The sequence below is a fragment of the Rhipicephalus sanguineus genome, chromosome 2 (genome assembly GCF_013339695.2).
Source record: "Rhipicephalus sanguineus isolate Rsan-2018 chromosome 2, BIME_Rsan_1.4, whole genome shotgun sequence".
Taxonomy (NCBI): domain Eukaryota; kingdom Metazoa; phylum Arthropoda; class Arachnida; order Ixodida; family Ixodidae; genus Rhipicephalus; species Rhipicephalus sanguineus.
Genome location: NC_051177.1, coordinates 126755147 through 126774072, shown reverse-complemented (window position 1 = coordinate 126774072; position 18926 = coordinate 126755147). Strand labels below are relative to the sequence as shown.

The 18926-nt window shown below is 46.8% G+C and overlaps 1 protein-coding gene across 1 annotated transcript; it reads right to left on the bottom strand.

The window, feature by feature from the left end:
* Positions 1–8677: 8677 nt before the first annotated feature.
* LOC119383654 (glycerol-3-phosphate dehydrogenase, mitochondrial) lies at positions 8678–12751 on the bottom strand. The gene has a single exon (XM_037651934.2). The coding sequence runs from the start codon at positions 12648–12650 to the stop codon at positions 10479–10481; it is 2172 nt and encodes a 723-aa protein (XP_037507862.1). The 5' UTR covers positions 12651–12751; the 3' UTR covers positions 8678–10478.
* Between the last annotated feature and the right edge of the window lie 6175 nt (positions 12752–18926).

Sequence of the window (18926 nt, the reverse complement as noted above, 5' to 3'; positions counted from 1 at the left end):
AATGGTTTCGAATTTCAGCACAGGAGACTCCAAGAAAATTTGTAAATTGTCAAGTTTGTTTTTTATACTTCTATTGTTTAACCCCTTGAGGGTTTTCGCCGTACATGTACGGCAGAAGCTTCCTGGTACCAAAGGGTTTTCGACGTACATGTACGGCATAGCGTTTATTTTTAAAACGCGCGCCTTTTTCGATCATTTCTCTCGCTTGGCCTGTGCTTCCACATTTCGGGAATACGTGGAATTTTTTTCATGCGCCGATGTCTCTGCGTTGTATTTCTTTTTTTTGCTTCCCAAAATGGCGCGCCGGCTACCGCTTGCCCATCCGAGCGCATTCGCGCTGCAACTGGTTTAAATTGCATGCCTTTTTCGATCATTACTCTTGCTTTGCATGTGCTGCCAGCCTTTGGGAATATGTGGAATTTTTTTTAATGCGCCGATGTCTCTCCATCTTTCTTTTCTTTTTTTTTTTTTGCTTTGCAAAGCGGCACGGCGGCTTTCAGTTGCGCATCGGAATGCGCACACGCAGTCCCAGCTAGTTTCGATTTCGTCCTTTCGGTGGTTTTCACTTCTTGCGCCCGCAAAGCTGTGTGCTGTTTGGTTTCTAATCTCTCAAATGGTGAACGCTTGTTACTCTCTTGTTTATTGCACCCCGGGGCGCGATTACACCTGTTTTCGTGCAGCGCTAAATTACACAAAAGACGCCGCCGTGATTGCGTTTCATGTTTTGGGGTCTCGGAAAAACTAACTACGTCTTGTTGGCGATAAGGCGAAGGATTACTGTAGCTTTTTCACTCGTTTTGCTTTACGGACAGGCGCACAACCATAGAGTTTTCTTCCATGCGCTCACTGACACAGTTCGCTTACGCTATGGAAGCGCGCGCTGGTTGCTCTGCTGCCGATGAGTCGAGCAGTAATTCTTCTGATGCGAACTATTCCCCAAGTGCCAAATCAGAATCTGATTAACTGGATTTCAGTTTCTCAGACGAGGATTTTTTGATGAGTTTAGACTCCCATTACGATCAAGGAGCGACATCTGAAAAGCGTGCGGGGCGAGCCATGCTTCAATGACTATCATGCTGAAAAGCTTTTAGAGTTAGCACATGAACATTTTTAACCGGAAAAGTACTCTGGTGCACTTATTTTTGTATGTCTGTGAGCTATGTTTAATACAGTGAAAGCTCGTTAATTCACACCTCATTAATTCGAAATTTTGGATAATTCGAAATGGCCGCCGCAGTCCGGTCCGCAGTGCATAGGAGACCATGTGTAAAACGATTCGTTAATTCGAACAGAAATTGCCGCCTCTACGGATAATTCGAAGCGCGCGCCGCCGAGCGTCATCATCGTCAAACACTAGTGGAAGCTTTTACGGCCGAACGATAGGTGGCACGACCGGTTTTTTCGAGCTTCAAGTGGCCTCCGAGCAAAGGGCGAGCAAAGTATGGCCTCCGAAATCCAGGGAACAATTTTTTTTTTCCGTAGCCCTCCCGCTATCTCAGCGCCTGGCGCCACTTGTATACGCGGGACCCGCGGGACGCTGAGGAGTCGGCAAGAGACTAAAAGGCCACCTAAACATCGCCCAATGTTAGCGGTGTAAGCATGTTTCATGTTGGCTACCTTGTGCTGCCGAGCAAAATTAGCGCCGTGGTGTACCCAGAAATTCCCTAGCCAAGTTGACGAGAGCAACGAGAGGCCGAGTTGAAACTTGAAGTTAGAGGCACTTGATGGCGTGTCTTCTTTAAAGATGTTGTGTATCTGTGTCATGCTTTGTTGTGTTACCTCGCGAGTGTTCGCTTAGAAGTGACTGAGATTGCTAAGACTACCAGCAGCCTCAATTACGACGCAATCGACTCTGCTGTCAGTTTGGATGAAGCGCGAAAGACAGGGACAGAAAATGCACACATACAACCACACATACTGCGCTACGTGTGGGTGTATGTGTGCCTTTTCTGTTCCTGTCTTTCGCGCTGCTCCCTTAAGTTAGGTTGAACCAATTAGCCAACAAGTTCACTCTTCGAGGTATCAGTGGTGTTCCGATGTAAGCGCCTGGTATAATTCAGTGCGCTCCAGAATGAGGGATTTGCCTTGTTAAGTTTCACCGCTGCACAGTGGCGTTATGCGAAGAAAACTAAACGTCACGCTGTGAAGCTCTAGCCCTTCGTGGCCGAGAAGGGTTCGCTGCCGCAAAGTGGTTGATAAAACATTTACGGCTCCGAAGCAACTTAAAGGAATTAGTCATCCCATGAGACTGTCCGAGACGTGTGAATATGAAAGCTTACAGGCGTATTTTCTACTTGTAATAATGGATATATCGAATTATTTCGCGATCCCCTTCGAATCCGATGTGTCCGACGGTCGTCAAGTGCATGGGCGTCGGCAGGGGGGTGCAAAAGGGGCACTTGCCCCCCTCTAGCTACGCCAGCACTTGCCCGCACCCAAGCTACACCAGCGCTCTCCCCCTCCCCCAGCCGCGATGCAACACAGGCTTGCACCCCCCAAGACAAAATGCTGCCGACGCTCATGGTCAAGTGAGGCGAAACTTGATGCACTCGAGAGCGTGCGTTGCGTTAAAATGTCTGTGTATGCCCTGCTTTATGTTACCTAGCGAGTGTTCGCTTGAATTTATGCAGATTGTTAAGACTATCAGCAGCACTAAGAAAGCCATCATCTGCGCATTTATTATTTGTCCTGAAATGTAGCAGCTGGCGTTTGAAGTAGACATCCGTGGCGGCGCCTCGTCGCAATTGTGCAGCAAGTTCACTATGCGATTACACTTCAGGCCACCTGATTCAATAAATGTTGTAATAATCTCTGTTGGCATAATTAAGTTTCTCCATGACACTATTCCAAGCTATTCCAAGAAGTGGATTGGTCTGTTCTCTAATGTAGGGTTGCTGCTAATTCGTTCGCGTGGCAGGTAGAAGAATTCAAGAAACATTTGCTATGCACTTGCGGATTTATTAGACGTTTGGGTGCTCGTACGGTGACTGGAGACTGCGTGGGTGCCTTTTTTGTAATTAAAGAAGACAAAGCATCAGGTAACGTATGTGGCAGTTACGATTTCCCTGCTGGTGGCCTTCGCTGCACAACGAATCGTCGATGCATTGTACATGCTTTCCAGATTGCATTTTGCGCGAAAAACACGAACACGAAGGGAAGGACTACCAGACGAGACTGCGCTCGTCACGTAGTCCTTCCCTTCGTGTTCGTGTTTTTCGCGCAAAATGCAATCTGGAATGCAATACCAACTCTCCCGACGCTCACTTCTTCTAAGTACATGCTTTGTGGCATAACACAGCTGCAATGCCATAAAGCTGACTATAGTGAATCTGTCAACTTGTAGCACGTATATATAATGTAAATATATAGTGCATTGAATCCAAGGAGCAGTGCAAGCATGGCGTAAACAAGCAGGGTACGAGTCAAAATATGGGCGGCGTGCGCAGCACAGATTTCTTCGCGCTCCACAATCAAGAAATTGCTTTGTAAGTTTTACCGCTACACAGGCGTGTAATGCGACGAAAACTAAATGCCACGCTGTGAAGCTTGCTACCTGTGGCTGCAATTAGTTGCCGGAAAGATGTATCGCCAGGTTGCTTCAGTGGCGCAAAGTGTTGTCTGGTCCGATACGTACACGTTTCACACGAGCAGGTTGATGAAAAATAAGTAATGGGAAAACTTTAACGGCTTCACAGCAGCTTTACAACGAACAATTGCCTCGAGGGACAGTCGGAGACGCATGGATATTTATTGATATATGCTGAGTATGTGCAGCACAACGAAACGAAGACAGGAGAAGACACATGAATGACATAGACTGGCTATGTCGTTTATGTGTCTCCTTTTGTCTTCGTTTCATTGAGCTGCACATACTCAGTATATATCAAGACATGTACCAACTATATACTTAAGCTTCAGACAGGCACTTTATGCATTTTTAATTACGGGTATATCGAACTATTTAGCGATGCCCTTTGATTCCGATGTATGCGAGTTTTACTGTATATACACATAGCTGACAGTGTGCGTTCGTAGCACATTGGTCGGTTCAGCGAAGCATTATGTGGTGAGGAGCATTGATTTTCCGGGCGTAAACAAATACTTTTTTTTATTATATGATAATTAGGAGATGTTGGTGCTTCTGTATAGCACCGGCTTCTCCTTTTCACTGATATGATAGGATATATGTGAAAAGAACAGCAATGAAAAAAAATATTTCATAAAGAACAGCTAGGGAAAAAGAAAGTTATGTGTTATATCGGCCTAATACCGCACGCATGCGATGATATTGGAGCTAAAGGTTTTTCTAAGGCACCTTTTGGGAAAAGCTGGCTTTTCTGGAACCACAAAACAAGGCCCAAACAGCAGCTCATGTGAATATATAGCACGCTATACTGTTCCGATCATGTCTCAAACTTCGTCGTCCAAAAAGAACCAGCTTTGTAAACTAATGCGCTTGATACGCCAGCAAGGTTAACACAAAAATGAAACCTGATGCACTGTGCGGCTATGCCTGCGGAGTGATCTCATTGAGCTGAAACAAAACTCATTCCCCCTCCTTGCGAACTGCGTGCCCCTTGTTATGATGATGCCAAAAAGTGGCCTTTCCCAAAGAAAGCAACAAGTATGCACCTTAATTCGTGCGCCCATTAAATCAAGCCACCTGCATTTCCATGGTTAAATCACATGATCAACGTCTCGCACGCACGTAGAGCCACGCTAGCCACCTTAGCCACGGGACTAGGCTAGGTACATCTCGCTTGGAATTTCCTAGGGACAGCACCAAAAAGTGGTCTGGCAACGCGGGCGTGTTTTGGTGGCTTTTTAGTCGCTCCCGAGGAGTCGGCGGAGTAGTCCTAGCAGTCCTAGGCCGCACCCGGCAGCGTCACTTTGTTCCTCGAGCACGTTGTTCGTTCACGCCGTCAAGCCGTCTTATTCCGCATCGAAGTTGCAAGATGCCGCGAAGAAACTACTGCGCGAACACTGTCAAGGAGAAGGTGGAGATTTTGCGAGAGGTTGACCAAGGGAACTCGAGCAAATACGAAATTGCGAGGAAGCACGGCATACCTCCGAGCACGTTGTCAACCTACATACGCAACAGGACGGCCATTGAAAACGCCTATGAAGCCGAGGATTTTGGCGCCAGTCGAAAAAGGCTAAGGACAGCGAAGTTCCCGGAACTGGAGTCAGCTTTGATTATCTGGGTTAAAGAAATGAGAGCCCAGAGTATCGCATTGAGCGGCCCTATCATCATGGCCAAGGCAGCCGATTTGGCCCTGCGCTTGGACATTGAAGACTTTGTCGCCTCCGAGGGATGGTTTCATCATTTCAGGGAGCGGCACAATCTCGTATTCCGCACGTTATCCGGCGAGGCAAAGGAAGTGGACGCCGAAACATGCGCTACTTGGAGAAGCGACACCCTGCAGCAGTACTTGGAGAGCTACTCACCACAGGATGTGTTTAATGCTGACGAGACAGCGTTATTTTTCAAGTTGCAGCCAGACAAGACGATCACCTACAAGGGAGACAGCTGTGCCGGCGGCAAGCGCAGCAAAGAGCGTGTCACTGTTCTGGTCGCCGCAAATATGACCGGTACGGAAAAGGTCCCCCTTTTTGTGATTGGCAAAGCACTCAAGCCACGGTGCTTCAAAAACATTCGGTCACTGCCGACGGAGTACGCCGCAAACAAGAAAGCCTGGATGACAGGTGACCTATTCAGGAAGTGGCTACTGAAATTCGACAGGCGAATGGAACTGGGCGGCAGACGCGTTCTTCTTGTCGTCGACAACTGTTCGGCGCACAAAGTCGACGTTGAGCTGAGAGCAACAAAGTTAGTGTTCCTTCCAGCAAATACGACTGCGGCCCTACAGCCTATGGACCAGGGTGTGATAAGGAACATCAAGTGCTTTTATAGGCAGTCACATGCTGGAGAGAATGATTTTGTGCGCGGGCGACAGGAAGGACTTCGGCATTACGCTGCTCAATGCCATGCACATGTCGGTGCGCGCATGGGAACAGGTGACCGCGACCACAATCGCAAACTGTTTCCGCCACAGTGGATTTGCAGCTGGAAGTGCGCAGGATAGTTGTGACGTCGACGTGGACGGGGCTGAGGAGCTCATGCCAGTGGCATTGCGCGACACTCTTCGGGGCGTACGTTTTGCCGATTATGTTGAAGTTGACACCGGTGCATCGGTGTGTGGTGCCCTGACTGATGAGGACATTATCGCTCAAGTAGCCGGTGCGCAGCCTGTTGCTGAAGAGCCAGAAGGTGAGGAAGACGAAGATGACGAAGCACCTGTGCGCCCGTCAGCTTCTGCGGTGATGGAGGCACTTAATGTGGCGCGTCTCTTCATCAGCTTTGAAGAGGGTGAAGAGGATTCCCTGCGCCGCGTCCGCGCGCTGGAACAGAGAGCCGCAGCTGTGGCATTCAGAGAAAAGAAGCAGATGGTCATCACCGACTTTTTTGGCCAATAAATATTTTTCGTACCCTCACCCCCGAAATCCACCCATTTTTGCTCACTTTCATTATTTCGAATTTCGTTTAATTCGAAATTGCTCAGCGTTCCCGTGGAATTCGAATTAACGAGCTTTTACTGTACAATGCATAATTTGAACTTATAACAAACTGTTAAGCATTTTTTTCCCAGGATTTTGCTTGATTTTACTACGAATAAACCATGTGTATGTAACAACAAAAACGATTTTTTTGTCCTTTTACGGTCACGAAAAAAAATTTTGACAATTTTTTTCTCAAATAGAATCGTCTGAAGAATTTATTTCAGCAATAAAAAAATGACACATTTTTTAATTGGATTCGGCAAAAAAATTCGACCATCAAAGGGTTAAATATATAAAAGAGAAGTCAGACTGATTAGACCTAAACATGGTGTTAAATATTTCTGATGTGTACACATCACCCACACTCATGTACAGTAAAAAGGAAAGCTTATAAATGAACTGATGTCATCTTTAGTTCGCTTTTGAAAGGTATTCAAAACAAGAGATTCGCAGGATACGGCTATCTTCATCTTTCCTTGCTAAAACTTTGCCACCTGCTGTCCACACGAACTGAGTTCTTTCTTCTTTGCTACTGTTGCTTCAAGCAACTGCTTGTTGTGTCGTGTCAATTGCTTATTGACGAAAATTGCATTGCTAACGCCATCCAGGCAAATATATTTTGTGCCAATTCTCACTTTCTGAGCATTGGTGAATGTCGAGTCTCTCTTTGCATGAATTACAAATGAACAAAAAATGTTCTTGGTTGTTGAGTTACTTGGTGCTGAGTTGTGTTACAGCTACTAGAGTGGCACACTCATCCGGAACACCTTTGTTCTCGAGGTTGTTACTGCACTGATGCTGTTCCAACTCTTGTAATTTCATATTCAACTGCATGTTTTCAGCTTTTAGCTTTTGATTCTCGGAGACCAAGCTTTTTAATTCATCTCTTATTGCCTTTAGGTTCCGTGTCGCATTTTTGGCATCGTCACATGTGTCACTGCAGTGATGAACCGACTTTTTTAGGCCCCCGAGTTCAGCTCGTATTTCTCGCTTATTCTGGAAATAAGACTTGCTAAATCTCTTTCTCTGGTGACATTGCACAGGTATCAATCCAAACACTTTCATTCAAAGAACACAGAAAAAAGTGGCGTGCTAGGCAGCAGCACAGAGTTACCAAGACAATTTGAAAGCAAATCGACACTATTTCTCACCTGCAAAAAAATGCAGTTTGCCGTAAGCGTGCGCGCTGTTCATCGTGCTGCTGCCAAACTGGACGCCTGGGCTCAAGAGGTCCGTACTTAAGCCGTCGGGAGGTACAGCAATGCCCGCAGCAATCTTGGTCACGTGGTAGAGCCTTGGTGGGTGCAGCAGATTTAGTCTGTGGTGCTGCTTATCTTGGCTGCTTCTTGAGATGGCTGCAGAAAGAAGCAGTTGGCTGTAAGCGTGTGCACTGTTCAATGCTCTGCCACCGAGCACTTCATTCTACTAGCTCGGTGCCGCGTTTACCATGCCAATTCAAACCGCTGGTTTCCTCTAAGCACTGTAGAGGGCGTGCCAGCTTTAGCAATATGATCCTCAGGCCACCTGTAAGAGAGTTCCAGAGGATAGGCAGCAGGAGAAGTGAAACTCATTTTCACCACAGTGTCAGCCTCGCGATAGGATGCCCAGGCCACCACACCTGTGGCTATGCCAGAACAGTTTTTTTTCCTCACACTTCAGCTATGCTGCTGTGATTGGTTCGCACTGGAGATTGGGCTCAGGCGATGCAAAGCAACAGGTGTGAATCGGAGCACGGAATCAGCATTTGAGGGGGCAGTTCCTGTTGTAAGCAAACTCTAGCTAGAGATAAGAAGTGTGCCTATATTGCAAGTTTTATGGTTAACAGCTTTGTTCACACCCAAGAAACACAGCATTTGTGAAGACTCCAGTGTTTGCCAAACCCCTCTCCCCCCTTTCTTTTCTATTAACAGTGGCCTTCAAATTTGTCTCTGTTTGCATGGTGTGCCCGGTGTTCTGCATGCCTATTTTTGTGCCACACCTCCTGTCATCGCAGGATGTGTGCTACAGCTCAACCCGCATAAAGTTTGCACATTTTAAAAACTACCCAGAAAAAGAGCAAACGATTCCTCAATGCATATGGAAATGCCTCCAGTGCTTGCAATAGACTTCAGCAGGCTGTTTATAGCAGTAAACTTTATTTTATATGCTAAAGTTCGTGCACTACAGCAAAAGCATCACTGCGGTAAAGGAACAATACGAATGAGTCAGTTTTCATTCCACAACAGCGTGCACTGATCAGAGACAGGTCGTGCCTGATGCAACCACAACAATGCATGAACACTAATGAGGAATAAACTGCGGCAACTGCCATTCGCACACTATATCATCATAATGAATAACAGCGTGGCTGTCGTGTCTGAAGTGAAAGATCACATAGTGCCATCAGAAAGAACACACCAGACTTTCTTTTCCATGCTTTGCCACGCAACAGAATGATGGCTTTAAAGGTTTCATTATTTACTTTAAACACTAACTCAGTGAGATTAATTTAAAACACTTAACGTCTCCCTACACTTAGTGCCAGTAAACAACGCGCGTGAACACAAGCTGCAGCATGACAGGACATGTGCCTAAAAAAAAAATGGGCACTTCACATGCTGGTAGCGAGTTTCAAGACAAGTGGCATAAAGTATCAATAAAACAAATATCTTACACGTGCAAGACCATTCCATTGACTTTCTGTAAGTACACTTGCCTTTCAATGAGCGGCAATTTGTACAGTACAAGCAATGCATAAACTATAGAAGATTACAAAAAGCTATCAGAACCGGGTCAAGCAGATCTGGCAAAAAAGCTACACAGTCTGCATTTAACAAGCAAAGATCATATCCTACGACTAGTCACTATCACAATGGCGCTACGCTCGGCACCTGAAACAAACACGATGCCATTCGGATGAATTTCAACGTACACGAAGAACAAGTGTTTCATACCAAGCAACAGACGTATCCACAAGTGCTGCCACAAATGAGTGATGTTGCTGAAGCTACCACGATGGAAGCATCCATTTTTTTATCACAGTGGGCAGAAGAGAATTATGCGCAGAAATAAGGACTGCCAGCAAGAGAAAAGCAGGTGTAGTCCTAATTTCGAAGTTTCAAAGCCACTATGCATGCCACCGAACCTGTCACGGCCATTTAGCGAGGCTGTTGTGCAGCTTCTGTTTTCTTAAAAAAATGTTTTTGACGTTTAGAACGATAGTGAATTGAAAGCTGTAGATCAAGAGCTGTGCTATAAGAACCCTTTTCCAAAGAACAGGAAAAGTGTTACCGCTTACAGAGTGGCTTCAAACGTTTCTACAAGGACATCACATAGAAAAAAATGGCTTAACAGAGACACACACAACACATTGTGGAAGAATGTGGCAAAACACGTTGACATTTTCAAAAAGAGCAAGGTAAATAATATCTGCAGTACGAATCAAACAGACAAGACATGGTTTAGCAAAGCAATTTGAGATGCACCAAATGGGGCAGAAAAATGGTGCCCTCTATCACTCCGGTGTGGAAATCTGCCTCCGTGTTTAATTATAGACGTACATAGCTCATGGCTTTCCACAGCAAAACACGAATACTGGGTCTGATAAAACTGCTTATTGTACGGTTAATGAACACAGCATGGGAGTGAAAAGGCAGTAAATCTACAAAGACAAGCAATCTCTATTCAATAGAAATACTTCTAGAAAAAAAGGGAGCTGTCAATATGACCTTGGCAGGCTGTTCTAGTTCTCATCAAGGAGAATGGAACAAGTAAAAAGGTGGCAAGGAAACCCCAACCAATGTTGGCAAACACCGTACTTCCCGTGAGCATAAGGAGTAGTGACGTAGCTCATGCCGAGAGAAAGAGAAGTGGCAGGGATTGTTTCTCTACGTGGGGTTCCGAGTAACAGGGGAGAACTACAGGTTTCACAGTGTGACTTAGAGACCGCCCCCACTTCTGTCAACGGTCAGTGTCCTCGAGTACTCCACGTCAACAACCTGGGCAAGCCGACTTCCCGCGATGGAGCCGGTCTTGATGGCATTCATCAACTCCAAGTACTCGCTAAGCTCAATCTGACCGTTCTTATTCAGATCCACCTCGTTCAGCATTTCTCGCAACTGCAGTTCCGACACGGACTCTCCTGCAGCCTTGAGGCTTCGACGCAGGTCGACCACACTAATGTAGCCCTTGCGGTCCTTGTCTATGGCCTGGAACTTCTGGATGTACTGATCCACCTCGGACGTCGTGAAGGTCATGGGGATCTTCTTCTGCGACTCCTTGTTCACGTCACCGCCCATCTCGATGTCGAGGAACTGTTTGGCCTTTTGTAATTCCTGCTCCTTCCTCTCCTTGCTCCAATTCAGCTCCTCAGCCATGATCTCGACGACCCTCGGAAGACACTCGTGGGCCGCTTGGACGTTGAGGAAAGAAAGCCGCATGCGGCGACCAATCACGTCAACAGCCGTGCAGGCGTACTCTCGCACCGCGTAGCGCACCTCCGCCTCGATGTATGGGAACTCTTCGTGTAGTCTCCGTCCCAGGACTGGCCAGCGCTTTCCCGTGAGCGCAGCCAGCTTTGCGACAGACACTGCACGGTCACCGTAGCTCCTGGACAGGTGTTTCGCAACTGCCGGTTCCAGCCCAAAGTCCTGCACGAGGCGGATGTACAATGTCGGCGTCCACGTGTGACCGCCCTCGAGCGTGAAACCCAGGGTCTGAGACTTCTGCTGGGGCTTCAGGCCGCAGGCCTTGATTGCCGCATCCATAGTGTGCTCAGCCATGACACGATACGTGGTCCACTTGCCTCCTGCGATAGTAACAAGGTTAGAGTCGCTAACGTATATTATGTGATTTCGCGCGATAGCCTCCGTCTTCCCCGGTACGCTCTTGTTCAGGTCGACAACAAGCGGCCTGATACCAGCCCACGCAGAGAGGACGTCCCCCCGGCGCACAACCACATCTTGGTTCAAGTAGTGACGAACTTCGCTTAGGATAAACATGATGTCGTCTTCCGTTGGCGCCGGGTTGTGCGTGACCGGACAAGGTCTGTCCGTTGTCCCGGCGATGGTCGTGTTCTCCCAGGGGAGGAAAAATATGACGCGTCCGTCGCTCGTGTCAGGATCGAGCAGGCCCATATTGTCGGGACTGTAGTAGTCGGGCAAGATTATGTGAACGCCTGAGCTGGGCTGGCAAATGGGCTTGCAGTTGGGGTCGTCCATGCGGCGTATGTTGTCGGTAAACGGTCCCGTTGCGTTCACGACGCACTTGGCGCGCACGTTGAACTCCTCTCCCGTGAGCATGTCCCTCACCTTCGCCCCGCAGACCACCTGCTTCCCGTTCTCGTCGGTTTTCTTGATCAGCGCGACGGCGCTCGTGTGGTTGGCGATGCTGGCTCCGTTGCGCGCCGCCGTCAGCGCGATGCTCACGTTCATGCGGGCATCGTTGTGTTGACCGTCGTAGTAGACTAGGCCGCCGCAAAGGTGCTCCTTCTTCAGCATGGGAAACAGTTCGAGGCACCGCTTGGCCGAGAGGAAGTAGCTCTTCTTCAGGCACTGTTTCCCCGCGACCACGTCGTACATCTTAATGCCGACCCAGTAGTAAGGGACCTGCCACCAACGGTAGATAGGCAGCATGATGGGCAGCGGGCTGGACAGATGAGGCGCGATGGCGAGCAGGTTCGCACGTTCTTGGAGAGCTTCACGCACCATCCTGTACTGCTCGATGTCGAGGTTCATGATGGCCTTCTGGAGGTAGCGCACTCCGCCGTGGATCAGCTTGGTGCTCCGGCTGCTCGTGCCGGCCGAGAAATCGTACGTCTCCACGAGGGCGGTCCGGAGACCTCGCGTTACCGAGTCCAAAGCGACTCCGGCTCCGGTAGCGCCGCCGCCGATGATGAGAACATCGAATTCGGGCGTTTCACGCAGGCTCTTGAGCTGCGCGGCGCGGGTCGGCAAAGGGAGGTGTGGCCGAACTGGCGTGTCCTTCGGATCCGCAGCTTCGACGACGGCGGCGGGTGTCCGCCGGAGCTCGTTGTAGTGAGTAAAGCCACACGCTGCGACGATTGAGCCTCCACCGATCCAGGCCACCGTTCGCAGACGTCTCGCTGCCATGTTTTCGAAGTGCAGCGAGCAACCGCGACCGCAGGCGAATACGCGTCCTGCAGCTTCGCGCGAATCGAGAGGCGCAAAAAAAGGTGACCCTTTTAAAAATGGCGTCCTTTTTCGTGATCCCATTAACAAAGCCGCGGTTTCGAATTTTGTGTTTAAATATTCACGGTTTAAACTAAATTGTATTTTTGAAGAGACAAGATTGTTTTTAACATATTATTACATAAAAGTTTAAAAAATATTTTTGATACTTCCGTTTGGCAAAGAAGGCGCGACGGTTGTGATCTTGTAGCCGCCATGTTTTAAAAGACCGCGAAGAGATACAGTGTACTAGAAGTACACTGTAGAAGAGAGTAGGGTGCGCATCAGCTGATCCTCCGCCTTGATAAAGGTCAGCTGTCGTCCAAACATAATAATTCTGGCGTTATGCATGCTCTCGAAACGTAAGAAACTAATCGTGACGCCAATAAATCCATCAAACTAGCGCGAAGGAGCACTTTTTCGAATGCAGCAGAAAAGGAAATATTGAAGTTGGAGGTTGAGCTGTAAAAGAAGGTAAGTGATGGTTCGTTGTGGGTACAGCGCAAAAAGAGAGAGAGAAATACAGATAGAGTAAAGTGCGCAAGACGTTTTGTGTTCTTTACTTTATCTGGGTTTCGTCCGTATTTTTGCGCAGTACCCGCAATGAATCAATTACCAACCGGCCCAGTTAACCACGCTTGTGTGATAAGTGATGGTATTCAGTGCCAATCCTAGCTATCGTTGTCCTTCAATAACAACCTGTTCTACTAATGCAGAAAGTCAATAGTAAGTCATAACATGAATTCTTTATTAAAATGTGTGTTATATGTCTACTTATTGTTTGATGATCAATTAATTAATTATTGGGCTTTTACGTATTAATTTTGACCAGTTAATAATAATAATAATATGTGGGATTTAACGCCCCAAAACCACGATATGATTATGAGAGACGCCGTAGTGCAGGGCTCCGGAAATTTCGACCACCTGGGGTTCTTTAACGTGCACCTAAATCTAAGTACATGGGCCTCAGACATTTTCGCCGCCATTAATTTTGACCATTTAGGGTTCTTTAACGTGTACCCCAATTCTAAGTGGATGGATGTTCCTGCATGCAGTTGGGCTCCATCGAAATGCGACCGCCGTGGCCAATCGAACTCGTGCGCCCTCAGGTAGCGACAGTGAACTAATGCGTTATGAATGATTGGTACTTCGTTTGCAATTAATTTGTTTAGTTTTAGTATACTTATTGTTTATCACGCTGTCAGGACCTGCCACTCGGTAACTCACCTCCTGCGATGCGTTGTCACTCGGCAGTCGGGTCTCCACGAGGCTCATGCGTGCCGTGTTGCCCATGCGCTCGCCCTGAATAAGTTCCTGTACGTTCCTGTAATAAGTTCCTGTACGGGCTGCTTTCCCTAATCATCTGAGGGGGGCGCCGAGTCTGCCGCATACCTTTGCATTGTCGGACCTGCCTCTTCGTTGCTAAATGTGCAGGATTATGGCCATGGAGGTTTTTGACAAAAATGGCGGCCGCGAGGACTGATGTCGCATTCCAGGAGCTGCTTACTACACATTTTTACCCACCGGAAAGCCGGGGACAAAAGGCAGGCCGTTGTGGGAAGTATGTCATCGCTTCATTTTCTATCTTGCATCCACTGCAAAGCTTGTTTTCGTTCGCAATCGACCAACGAAAGGGGCGGGGGGGCTGCGGTGGCATTGCGCCCCCCCCCCTCCGCCCCACCTAAGGAGGAACCCTGCTCACGCCTATGGTACTGAACACATACTGAAGAGGGGTACAATACTACACATACGATGACATAACCAGCCAGGACTGATAGCAGTTACAATCTCCTATTCCCGAAAAACCTTTCACACCTAATCCCAAACTGCGGCCCAGCGCCGTCCACTTACTTCCTTGAAATAAAGGCTTCATTAATTCATCCGCGGTAATCTAACCTGACCGCCCTAGGCGTTTTGGACTGTTCCCAGAAGGACTTTATCAGTACGCTTGCGATCATATACCTGTACGTAGCGCTCCCGATAATTTCTTCGTTTTTTCTTTTCTTGTTTGTTTGGTGACTCGGTATTAATTTCATAATGTTGGAATAGCCACCTTTAGCGCAGCGTATACCTTCCCATGTTTTCACATCTTGATAAAAAAAAAAAAAAAACGCTCGCTGTGACCTTAGCGAGGCTTTTGAGACGCAGTCAGCCACTCACTGCTTATTGATAACCTTCTACACTTTGATGTTGACCCTTCAGTTCTTGATCTCCTGCATAGTAATCTCCTTGATCGACCATATTTTGTTGCAGTGAATGGACAAACGTCTTTCTTTCGTGGGGCAACTATCGTGAGGAGGGTAAGTATTACGACCCCTCCTCCTTTTCAATTGTGTTAATGAGTTTCTTTTATTATTTGGAATTATTCTTTCCTTCTACATGCCGATGAAGTCAAGATGTTCAGTAAATTGCATTCTCTTAGCGGCTTTCTCATGCCGAGGTCAGATTTGTATTTTATTTTTTCTGAAAGGTCTAAGAGCAACAGCCTATCCCTCAATACTGCTAGGACCAAACTTATAACTTTGACTTGCAAAACTCCTATAGCATGTAATTTTCATAATCTGTTTATTCTGTATCGTTATGCAAGGTTTGTGAGACCAACTATTTCGATGTTCTCCACTTTTCTGCTCACACTAAGTGCGTTGCCAGGTGGAGTCTTCGCTCTCTCGGCTGCGTTTGCAGAATATCTAGACAAGTCAGCTCTCTTGTGCCCATCCGTTAGTTACGCACAACATTCTGTCTTTCCCAACTTCCACGTGCGTATACGTGATCTGAAATGGCATGTTCAATTCCAGCAATAACACCATTCTGCGTTCCCATAATTCCAAAGCATATACGTACAAGCATGCATCGCTAGAAATAACTCTAGATTTTGTTCTGGCACTGCACTCTAAGAAAAAAAGGAGTCATTTGACTCCTTTCGGGTAGTCCTGATTTGTCACGTATATGAGTCTATTTAAGGAGGCACATCAACTCTCTTTGGGGGTCATTAGACTCTCTTGTGAGAGTCGTGTGACCTACAAAAGAGTTAACGTGCCTCTTTGAAGAGAGTCATATACGCGGCGAGTCAGGACTACCCGAAAGGAGTCACACATACTCTTTCATTTTTCTTAGAGTGTGTTGGATTATTATAGTTGCCACAACTTCACTGCCGACGAAATCGCGTTGATCTGCTATTTCTTTTCAAGCTTGTTGACAGTATCATATCCCGCCCTGAACTGTTCAGCTGTATTAATATTGAAAGTCCACGCAAGATAACCAGAGAGCATAGCTCGTTTCATTCACCGGCCGGCTTCCTCCAACACAACCATACACAGGATACAATGTTTATAATGCTTATTTTCTTGATATCGACGTTATTAATATGTGAACTTCGTGCTCTTTTAACACAGTGTCGCAGATTGTACAAATCCTTTTCAGCTTTGTCTTTCAGCGTACCTTGTGTTAAATTCTGCGTGCGATTTGTATTTGTCATTGTCCTTCTATATTTCTCGTGCTGTGTTATACTACAGTATTTCTGCCCCGCTGCGCTGACCTTTTGTTTTTCCCTTCCTCCGCCTTTTTGAACGCGTTGTCTACTGGAAACTGTCTTTATTGTATTTTTTATTAGTATTTTTCTGCGTGCTCCACCACAAGGACTTTACGGCAGTTCCTGGTGTTGTGAACTTGCGATGTCGCAAGGGTAGCGTGTCGTAGTGCGACCCACAAGGCTAACGGGAGGACGTAGCCGAGGTGGGACTTTCGCTTAGTAGCCGGACAAGAAGGTAACCGCTTCGGAAAATGATAACAAGTATATAGCAAGTAGCGGTAACGCTGTACGTAGCCTAGCAGCACGACCGATCGTAAAAAAACAGCGCAGAAACAACGGAAGAACATACAGAGTCCATTGTTTCTGCGCTGTTTTTTAGAATGATGAATAACCATGTAGCCCGATTTACCGCCCTTGTGCAGCACGACAGAGCCAGTTGTTGTGACTGCCCTAACAAAGGGCCGGTACGGCCTTAAATACGTGCGTTCCATCTATTATCTCCCGTTCCCTCCACGGTGGTTCGGAAAGTGGTCCAGTTTGTGTTCCCCACGATAAGGAAGTGCGCCTACGTAGGCGGGGCGTTGACAGTTCGCAGTCATGGCGCGGTCGATGATAGCCCTGTTCCCAAGGGACTACAGCCTAATTGCGTTGGTCGGGAGACGAAAGGCTGGCGACTGATCGATCCCTCCGAGGGAAGAAGGGTTGCATAAAAGCAGGAAATGTGACATAACACTGGGCACGTTGAATAAATTATTGGCTGATTGATCGATTGATCAATATTATTTAGATGTCGATGTCAGTCAGCAGCACAAGTAAGGTTTTGGTGATGGCGCACTCTGAAAGAAAAATAGAAGGACAATTCATGGCAGAGTAAGCATGATACTGAACAACTTGTAAGAGAATAGATATAAACGTTGTCGAAATTAAAGCAGTACATAGAAAGTGAGCGAATTACACACGCGCACAAAAAATACAGCGTTTAAACAGACACAGTCAAACACACAAACACACACACACACACACACACACACACACACACACACACACACACACACACACACACACACACACACACACACGCACACACACACGCACGCACGCACGCACGCACTGAATCTGTCTCGTAAACTTTTGTCACTGGGTGTACGCGTGCACGTCTTTGGAAGCGAAATGAACGGGAGAGTCAGCTGGTATTAGGAAGAAGTTGTATACCTGCAGGTGTCCCCCGTCCGCATAACAAACAGAGGGTGCATCTTGTTTTCACTTTAATTTTAGAGCGAAGCTGTAAGTGGCTAGGCGAAACCAAAATTCGTCCGCCCTATGCGCGCAGAAACTTCTAGCGCGTGTGTGCCACAGAAATTGGGCTAGCCCCACTACTCACCACTGGTTCAATAAAAATGAAGGAGAGCCGGTGCAAATGCGGAGCGAGTGCAAACATAATAAACGAGAAAGAAGACCGGGCAGTAAATCCAAGCCAAATATGCGAAATTGTAATGCGGCACCTTGATCTGCCAGTTACTTCAACTATACTGTTATCATTTGGGGCTTCTGTGCTGGGGCACTCGGACGGGAATATATGCAGTGCTATCGAGAAATTCATATGCGAGTCAAATCGTCTTATTCGACACATCAACCGCTAATAATTTTTAAATTGTCATAATGATATAAACAATTTGGCCATTTGGGAGGTTATGCAACATGGTCCAATCAAAAACTTAAATTCATTAAAAAAACGCTTAATTCTAATTGATACAGTAACGTCTATTAGCTCTTAAAATTTTCAGACTTTATGATCCGCCCGACTCTTGGCCGATCCCCCTGAGTGGGTAGGTGCCATCATCCAAGGAGCATCATCATCATCATCATCATGTGTGCAACAACCTCATCAAGAAACACACAACCTTTAGTGAACCATCGGGATTAAAGGGACACCAAAGAGCAAAACGATTTTTCTCATATTGGTAAAGTACTCTTTCACGGCACCAAAAACACTATACGCTTGCTGCGAGAAAACGCTTAGTAAGCGAGAAAAACACGCAAAAACAAAATGTGGGTGGCTACGCCACCTTGAAGTTTTCGTACCATTCGCCGTGACGTCACATATTTTCAAAACGCCTGCTAGGGACTACGTAGTTCCTAATCGGTAAAAATGACGTACATTGTCCTCTGAGGGGGGGCATAGACTTAACATACCAAGTTTGGGGTAATTTTGTTGAGCCACTGGCGCCAAAATACGATAAATACACTTTGAAATCCGTGACGTGACGCGGGAAGATTTTGGCGCGAAATTTAATAATTAAATTTTGAACTTGATTTTATCCTCTATTAATAAACCAATGATGGCTAAATTAACGACATTAGAGTTCTCAGAGCACAATTTATCGATTTAAACCGATTCATTGTTTCTCTTTAGTGTCCCTTCAACACAGTCATAAACACCGGTTCCACACGTTTCAGCTTAGTTGGTTAACCATCTGCACCGAGTGTCTGGGCGGTGATTTTTTTTATCATATCGTTCTGTTATATCGCCGATAGCGAGGAATAGCAAACATGCAGGATGAAGAAGCGTCCAGCGGCACGCATTGGCATTTGCTCCACTGTCCTCGAAACCAGTTCCATCCAAGGCCGGCACGGCTGCCGATTTCTGGCTGGAGACTCTACTCTTC